General features: G+C 36.6%; 1 protein-coding gene across 1 annotated transcript; it reads left to right on the forward strand.

Annotated features, from left to right (window-relative positions):
• Window positions 1-6,263: 6,263 nt before the first annotated feature.
• Window positions 6,264-8,957, forward strand: LOC131930057 (kelch-like protein 29). Its single transcript, XM_059286423.1, has 2 exons — window positions 6,264-7,004; window positions 7,777-8,957. Exons 1-2 carry the CDS (start codon window positions 6,320-6,322, stop codon window positions 8,955-8,957), a joined length of 1,866 nt encoding a protein of 621 aa, XP_059142406.1. The 5' UTR covers window positions 6,264-6,319.
• The last annotated feature ends 941 nt before the right edge of the window (window positions 8,958-9,898 follow it).

Here is a 9,898-nt window from a genome sequence, read left to right on the forward strand (position 1 = left end):
AATAAAATTCTGCTTAGGATAATGTGGTGCCAACAAATAATGTTGTTTGAAAATTTAAATCTCTCCATGGCTAACGAGTTTTCTAATTCCAAGTTAGATAAAACGAGACTAACAATTAGCTCTAATAAAAATTAAAAGTTGCATTTGTCTTAGAGCGCCACATTATGCGGGGGAACGATCACTAAATGATCAACATTAAAATTAGAAAAACCATCTGAAATATTGCTGAATTAAAATATTAGATTAAATTTCAATACTATTATTTCATTTTATTACCAGAGGCGGAGCTAGAGGAGAGCGAGCAGAGTTTCTTCCAGGCATCTCTTCGGGGGGGGCAAAGCCCCCCCCCCCCCCCCCCCCGAAAATTTTTTTACCGCCCCCCGAACGAAATGAAATTTATATAGAAAATATATACTTTTAACAATGTCGGCCCCCCCTCCCCCCCGAAGAAAGTCTACCGCCCCCCCCCCCCCCCCCCCCCGAAATTTTCAAGTGCTCCCCCCCCCCCCCCCACGGGGAAAAAAGTCTGGAAGAAACACTGAGAGCGAGTGGGGCGGCTGCCCCGGAGGCCGACCCAGAGGGGGCACCAAAAGTAGTGGATAATAATTTTAAAAGTCCATTACTGAATTATATGTAGAATTTAGACTGCTGCTTGGCATTACAGACTTATTTAATTATTCTCTACGTTAACTGTGTGACACCAAAATAAAAAGGCAAAGTGATTGGTAAAAAGCGCCCTGATCTTTCCAAATGAGGGGGGCTTTTTTTCACCAACGCGAATAACTAGATCTATATAGGATAGGCCTAATTTGAGATCACTAAAAGATTTCTTAGTTGCCATGTATATGGATACGAGTGCACAAAGCGGTAATGAACGTCAAAGACCTTGAAACAGCCCTGTCCCCCCCCCCCTTCCCCCCAAACCTGTAGTAAAAAGTAAAAAATCTGCTAGAAACCCCGGTGGGTCGATATTGCGTAGATTCTAGAAACGTTTAAATTTAAATCTAACTAGATCTAGATTCTAGACTAGATTTAATTCTTTTCTTTAGCCTTTAGGCATACAGTTATTCCAGAAGTGATGCATTATTTAAAATCATGTAGGCATCTATAATAATAGTTTCGCTGTCTGTCAAGAACGCTCTGTCTGACAAGAACGCTCTGTCTGACAAGAACGCTCTAGAGAAAACACAAGCAAAATAAAAACATGCACAGTAATTCGAAAAACGAAATATGACGTCGACACATTTAGCGTAGAGTAGAACATAATCTCAAACCAGAGAGTGCACACAGTCATATGACGTCATTGATTCTACATTGAAAAAAAGGAAATGTTGTCTAATCTAAATGGTTTGCGTGAAGATTTTCTTGCATACAATTCTTCGGGTAGGGGCGAAGCCCCACCCCCCGCGTAAGAACGTCTGAGCCCCCCCCCCCCCTCCCCAACTCAAAAGAAATTTCCTCATCGATACTCTATAATAAAATTACCGCCTAATTAATGTGTCTAATCTAAAAAGTGGTTTTCTTGCAATGGGACGGTAGACATGTTTTTTTTTTGGGGGGGGGGGGGGGGGGGGTGGAGGGGTGGGGGGGGGGTGTGTGGGGGTGGGGGGGGTGGTGTGTGGGGGGGTGGGTTGGTTTCAGTGTTTCTTTCAGACTTTTTCCTCCCCGGAGAGGGGTGGGGGGTACTTGAAATTTTCGGGGGCGGGGGTAGAATTTTCTGGGAGGGGGCGGACACTGGAAAAAGTATATAATTATATTTCGTTGAATGGGACGGTAGACATGCTTTTTTGGGGGGTGGGGGTGGTGGAGGGGTGGGGAGGGGTGGTGTGGGGTGGGGTGGGGGTGGTGTGGGGGGGGGGGTGGGGGTGGTGTGTGGGGGGGGGGTGGTGTGTGGGGGGGGTGGGTTGGTTTCAGTGTTTCTTTCAGACTTTTTCCTCCCCGGAGAGGGGTGGGGGGTACTTGAAATTTTCGGGGGCGGGGGTAGAATTTTCTGGGAGGGGGCGGACACTGGAAAAAGTATATAATTATATTTCGTTGAATTGGACGGTAGCCATGTTTTTTTTTTGGGGGGGTGGGGGGGTGGGGGGCGGTGTGTGGAGGGGGTGGTGTGTGGGGGTGAGGGGTGGGGGTGGGGGTGGTGTGTGGTGTGTGGTGGGGGTGGTGTGGGGGGGTGGGGGGGTAGGGTGGGGGTGGTGTGTGGGGGGGTGGGTTGGTTTTAGTTTAGAGAAAAGAGACAGCATTATCAGCCTAGCGCCCGTTGTACCCTTCCTCAACGGGCCATTTTTCTCGTAATATTAGGTTATAGATCTAGATCTATAATATCTAGATACTGATTTTTATTTTTATTCTTTTTAGTGTGTATAGCAAAGTTAGTAATAGTTATCATAGGCTTACACGTTGTTGTTGTTGTGTGTTTTTAATTTATTTATTTCCGACCTTGGCTGGTCAGACTACATTCTACCATCATTCTGAAAACTCAAGGTCCTCATTGTTTTGGGGTTAAGTGTCAGAGTTTACGTTCTCCGAATAATTTTTTTCTTCCGGGTTGTGTTCGAGGTTTGTGATGACAACACATGAAAGTATTGAAAGCTATTAATTAATAAATTATTAGGTCTATAGCCTAATTATTATTAATTTATTAACTAGATTCTAGTAACTGGAATCTAGATTTATTAAGATTAAACTTGATGGTGATCTATCGTTTTAAGTTTTAGGTACGTGAAATCGCCCGCGACTAGGTCTAGTAATGAAATGTGAAAAACAGGTGACTCCTTCCTTATTAATAAATTTAATAAATTTGTTATTTGGTAATCTATCGTTTCGGGTACATAAAATCGCCCGCGACTAGTAATGTGAAAAACAGGCGACTCCTTAAATTTTAATAATTATTTCACATTTTGAGGAGGATTTATAGTGATTTATATTTTGAAAAATACAAAAATGTTTCCTTGTGACATTTATGTACCTGTTTTTAAACAATTGAATTAAAACTTTTCAGTAATAAATGAAGACTAGCGATGTTTCCAACAGATGCAACCATGCTCATTTACTATAGCATAGCAGTCATCTTGTTTAAGTTTTTTTTTCTAAACTTATAGCGCGTGATTCAGGGGGAAGCCACTCTATTTTACAAATGACTGCAGTTTGTTTATATAGCAAATCTTGCTCGCAAACACTGCTGTTTTAAGTTAATTTCTGCCCATATTTATATATTTAGCCATTGATTTAGGTTTATTATTCATTTATCTACAATATTTGACACAAACATATCACAATATACTTCTATTAAAGCCTTGACAATGAGGTAACTTTTTTGTACATTACTAGCCGCGGGCGATTTTACGTACCCAAAACGATAGATTACCATACATTTTAATAATTATTTCACATTTTGAGGAGGTTTAATGTTTTGAAAAATACAAAAATGTTCCTTGTTTTATTTATGTAGATACATGTTTTTAAACAATTGAATTAAAACTTTTCAGTAATAGATGTAGCGATGTTTCCAACACATGCAACCATGTTCATTTACTATAGCAGCCATCTTGTTTATTATTTTTTTTTATTGTAGACTTATAGTGGATAGGGCAAGATTCAGGGGAAGCCACTCTAACTTACAGATGGCCGCTTTTTATATAGCAAATCCTGCTCACAAACACTGCTGTTTAAAGATAATTTCTTGCCTCTATTGATATATTTAGCCGTTGATTTAGGTTTATTATTCATTTATCTACAATATTTGACACAAATATATCACAATAAACTTCTATTAAAGCCTTGACAATGAGGCAACTTTTTCGTTCATTACTAGCCGCGGGCGATTTTGCGTACCTAAAACGATAGATTACCAACTTGATTTATACTATTAGAATCTAATGTAGATCTAGCAGATCTAGGTCTTTTTTCAACTTTACTTTATTGTTATTGTTTTAATTATTATTAGGCCTAAATAATAAATATATTGATATATTGTTTTAGCCAGCAATTTGTAATGTGAAAATTTTAGTAATTATTTCACATTTTTAGGAGGATTTATGTTTTAAAAATTACAAAAATGTTTTAACGTTTCATTAGTTTAGATGTTTTTAAACAATTGTATTAAAAAGTTTCTTTTTGGTAAAATTATAGTTAGATTCTAGAGGTGTTAGGGAAGCCACTCTATTTTACAGATGGCCGCTGTTTCCATTAAAGTTGATGTCTTGCCTAAATTGATATATTTAGCCATTGGTTTTGGTTTATTATTCAGTTTTCTGTAATATTTGACACAAATATATCACAATATACTTCTATTAAAGCCTTAACAATGAGGTAACTTTTGCGCACATGACTAGCCTCGTCCAATTTTACGCAGTTAAAACAATAGATTACCAAATAATTAAATAGGCTTTAATTAATACTATAAAATTAATAATTGATACATGTAGGTCTGTAAATATTGTGATATATATTTGTGTGAAATATAATATAATAGTTTTTGAGAAAGATTTGCTATATTAACAGTGACCATCTGTAAATTAGAGTGGTTTCCCCTGAATCTCTAACTATGATTATGTATTTAAAAAAAAAACAACATAAGATCAGAGTTTCTTTCAGGCATCACGAAGAGAGTTAACCTCCTCGCCCCCCCCCCCCCCCCCCCTCCCCGAAAATATCACGCGCTCCCCCTGAGAAAAAAATCTGAAAGAAACACTGCTTAAGATCGCTGGTAAAGTAAAGGAGCTTGGTTGCATCTTATGGAGACATCTCTAATCTTTATTTAATACTGAAAAACAGGTGGACCTACATGAAACATTTTTGTAACTTTTAAAACATAAATCCTCCTCCTAGCAACGTAAAATTATTACCATAAATTTAATGAGTTACCTTTCTTCCACATTACTAGCCTTGGCCAATTTTAAGTATCTAAAACAATAGATTATCTAAATTTTAGAGGCTTATGCTATTTTAATTAATTTTATTTAATTTTATTTATAAAATTATATAGTAATATGCTTACTAATAGGCCTAAGGCTAAGGCCTAAGAATTTAAGATAATGAGTCGTAATAATTGTAAGGATGGGACAAAAAGAGTTTTGAAGCCTAGATAGCTTTCAATAAAATCTGACTAAGATCTCGAATTCCTTAATTTTATGAATTTCTTAATTATTTTACTGTAGATCTAGAATCTAAATCAACCAACTCATAATAAATTAAAAATAAATTAATTAAATAAAAAATAATAGGATATTAATGATAATCTTTCCCATTTTACAAATTATTATTTATCCTCATCCTAATTTACTAAGCCTAACTATACTAAGCTAAGTTTAGTAAGTTAACTTAGTTATTAAGTAAGCTTGTCTGCAAGTAACAAGTAGGGCCTACACCCCTCATGCCCTAGTTGTGCATTGACTTTTCATTTTCTTTAAATTTAAAAAAAAAAAAAAATATTTACAATCACAATAGGCCTCCTCAAACATGCGCAAAAATGTAAATTCATTTTATGTTATATATAATCCTCCAACACCCCTGGGGTACTACTTGCTTCAACTGCACCAGGGAAAGCCTGCCGACAGTTGGAGTGACCTGGAGCAGTCCACTCTCTCTTATCTATGGCCAACATTCCCAAGGGGAAAATGCTAGTGTGCAACTTGTGTTTTGTGTGCGTGGTGTTTTAAAAGTCTTATACAAGGATATATGTATTCTACAAAAGGTTCAAAACTACTGCGACGCCGTGCTACTGTGCAGTTTATTGGGAACACTGACTATGGCACCTACACATTCATTTTTTTAGAGCACCCCACACTAGTGATATGGGAGGGAACTAAACCAAACCAGTAGTTGTACCCAGCACCCCAGCAGCTGTGTTACCTGACACGGCCTCTGAGTTCAATAAAATTCTTCTAAATTACGTAGTCATTTTCTTTGTTTTATTAATTTATTTTATGGAAAAAAAAAGTTATTTGTGGCTGACTATCATTGTATCACTGTCCTCATTTTTTACAGGACCTATAGATGAAAATACCTTCAGCAATTTTTCAATGCCTGGAGATGTTTTTATTCAAATCATGGCCAACATTTGCATTACGGACATTAATTTATGGAAAATGTCTTGACTAGTTTCTAATGGACTTTATTTGAGTTAATCTACATTTATGTTAAAAATTTAACTCAATTTAACACCTTCAATGATTAATATTAACTTACTTAAATACTAGTTTAATGAACACTTGACAACATTACTGTAATCATGGTTGTATTTAAATTATTATTTATACCTAAATCTGAATACTTGGACATATATTTCTACAAACAGGGGTCTTAAGAAGTGAGTTCCACTATGGTTGTTGACCCTTTTATTGCCAGCAACATAATGGCTGCATTAGGCAAGCTGGACCCAGGGGATAATTTTTCAGACTTCACAGTCATTGTTGACGGCAAAGAGTTCCAGTGTCATCGTTTTATCCTCAATGCCTGCTCTGGGTTTTTCTCCGCTCTGCTGAGATCAGGCATGAAGGAGAGTATTGAGAACAGGGTAACTGTTGAAGGAATCTCCAGCGGAGTGTTCTCCCTTATCTTAGATTCCCTGTACAAAGGAGAAAATGTTTTAACTCAAGAAAACGTGATTGACGTGTGGTACGCTGTCAACCTGCTACAAATCAGTTTCCTGGTCTCCGAGTGTGAGAAGTTTGTGGTTGATAATTTAATCTCCAACAATAATTTAGGTGTGTATAGACACGCCCAGACATTAGATTCCAAGACTGTGAAGAAAGCTATTTTAGACGTGGTTGTGAAAGAGTTTGAGAAATATTCTCACACCCCGTGGCTACAGGAGCTCTACCCTGAGGACATCCAGTACCTGGCCGAACAAGATGACCTGCAGGTGTCCTCGGAGGATGTTGTGGTGTCTGCTATATTAAAGTGGGCCTCGTACAGCTGTGAGGATGACAGGGACGTGAAACAAAGTATTATCATAAAGCAGTCTGGTGAAGGGGACCAGACAGATGTAGCCAGAGATGAACAAGGTATTTTTTGTTTTTTTTTTAATTTTTTAACTCATGTCCCAAACATAGAGTAAATTGACCTTAATGCTCATTTATGATATAAAGTTAGGTACCTTTGCTTTCTCACTTGCATTTTTTTTTAATCTGACTGATGTTTTATTTACTCATTTCCGAAATACAAAGAAAATTGACAACCATGAAAATTTAGGCCTATTTTATAAAGTTAGGAACTTTTGATTTTCTCAATTTTTATTTTTATCAAAATTTTCAAGATAATCTACTTGTATTAAACTAGTTTTTACTTTTTCATTAATAACACATAACCCTAACCCCAAATCCTAAAAGTTAAGGTATTATTATGAACTATTTCTGTGACACATGTATGGATATTTTTTTACTTTGCTTCACTCGCATCTTATCAACAAAAATAATTGTAAGTGATATGGCTCAAAGGATTAAGGATGTCAAACTTTTTATATCCCATATTTTCTGAACAAATAGATCTAATTTTTTACTTGCAAATTGTAACTTCTATTGTAAAAATTGTAAATTCTATTACTGAGTCTTGGTTGTTGAATTATATTAAATTTATATTTTTGTTACTTAAAGAAGAAATTACAAGAATTATATGATCTCTAATTCTAAAACACTGACGTTTTTTTTTCAAAATATTAATTTTTAAAAATTCAGTTTAGTTTTTGTATACAGTTTATAATTATAATTTTTTCCCTTTTGTTTAGATGTAAGCACTTTATATACAGTTTATGATTATAATTTTTTCCCCTTTGTTTAGATGTAAACACTTCAGGGGACAGAGCAGTTGCTGATGCTCTAGAAGACAGCAAGCAACAGAGCAGTGAGCTGTTAGCCTGCTCCAGACACAGACAGCAGTACCTGGGCAGTCTCCTGAAGGCATGCCGGATTTCTCTGGTCTCTGCAGACTGTATAGAAGCGCTGATGAACAACGACATGGTCCTAGAGAACAAGCAGGCCATGTCTGCCGTCCGTCAAGCCGTCATGTCACACCTCAAGCCCATGCCCTGGTCCTTCTCATCTTTTCACCGGGCTTCAAGTTCAATGGACAACGTGGCTGTTTTCATTGAGAAAAAGTACGTTAAAGCTTACAGCTTGAGAAGAAATAAAACATACTTTGTTAGCAGTTTGCCCACATCAGGTGAAGGCAGTTTGTCATTGTCTGTCATCAATAACAACCTCTTCGCCTTGACGGTGTTTTCTAAAGGAGGTTTCTATTCCCCGAGTATCTTGCTGCACCACCAGATTGAACAAGACAAATGGTGCCAGGTTTTGGAAAACTTGCCGCTCCAGCAAGCCTTCGTCGCCCTTGACAACTATGTTTACCTTTTCAACAGCGCCAACATTTGCAGGTTCCCGGTCAGCGCTTTAATCAGCAGAGACACTGCCCTGGAGAAAATCTGCCCCTCCCCGCTGAATAAGAGCATCAACGTCTACGCCACCGTCACCCACAACAAAAAAATTATTTACTTTTGTGGCGATAACCAACGGTCATCGGGTTTGGTGTTTTGCCTGAACACCCAGACCAACACCATCAACACCTTGGAGAACATTGAGATGGCTGACAACTTCATAACTTTTAAAGATGAACTAAACACGTACATATTGTACGACAACGGAACCCTCCAGCGCGTTAAAGACCACCCTGACAAAGGCGTTGATTTTTTATTCATGACAAAACTTTGGGGGTTCTGCTGGAAAGTACAAGGCGCCATCGCTTTCAACAGACACCTGTATCTGTTTGGTAAGTCCACGTCAGTGTCCCCTGGGGACGTTCTGGACAACACTGAGGCCAGGTGGTCTACATGCTTGGCTGGGTACTTTGACCACATCAAAGTTGTTTTTGTGGACAGCAGGTGTCAGTGTTTGCCCATGATTATGCCCAAGAGTTGGATGGATGAGACAGACAAAAATTGCAAGCCCAAATCTAACTGGGATTAATAAGATATACATATACATATATATATATATATATATATATATATATATATATATATATATATATATATAGATAGATATATATAGATATATATAGATATATATAGATATATATAGATATATATAGATATATATAGATATATATAGATATATATAGATATATATAGATATATATAGATATATATAGGTATATATAGGTATATATAGATATATATAGATATAGATATATATCTATATAGATATAGATATATATCTATATAGATATAGATATATATTTAGATATGTATAGATATATATATATATATTCATTATCGTTATTATTGTCCAAATAAAAATTTGAAAAATCTGTGCCTTTTTAAAATAAAGATAAGGCAGTCCATTTTGTGCTGCTAATATGATGCAGATGGATCCTATAGTCAATTTCTTGTTTAGGCCATGATGAGCAAAGTCATTATATGACCAGCTAGCCATATGTTTTCTCTATGTAAGTCAGGTACCCATCCAGGGCAGAGTAAACTCAAGAGTGTTGTTGGTCAGGTCAGAATCAAAACCCAGTTATTGCCCTGGATGAATTTTTGTCCCTTTTTGTAACATGATAATATTTTAAAGGTATTAAACTATGTGAATATTGAACTGCTACATTTTTTAAGTTTAGGCAGTCATGCATAAATTCATTTACATGTTTAGGGTGAAGCAGGCCTCAGACTTTTCTGATATGTGGGAGGGGTATTATAGGAGTGTGATATTGTATTTATTTTTAGTTTTGTGAGATCAAAAAGAAAACTTGATTTGTTTTAATGGTTAGATGGAACTTGTATGACATCATTCTAAGGAGTCTTGTTTTTTTGCTACATTGTGTTTCAATCAAGTAGTGATAGCTAAATGGTAAAAAGCATGCTATTCATGGATGATTACTAGTCTACACCATGTAAAATGCCCTTTTT

The sequence above is a fragment of the Physella acuta genome, unplaced genomic scaffold (genome assembly GCF_028476545.2).
Source record: "Physella acuta isolate Inbredline_101_S28 unplaced genomic scaffold, ASM2847654v3 ptg001710l, whole genome shotgun sequence".
In the NCBI taxonomy this organism is placed as follows: Eukaryota; Metazoa; Mollusca; class Gastropoda; family Physidae; genus Physella; species Physella acuta.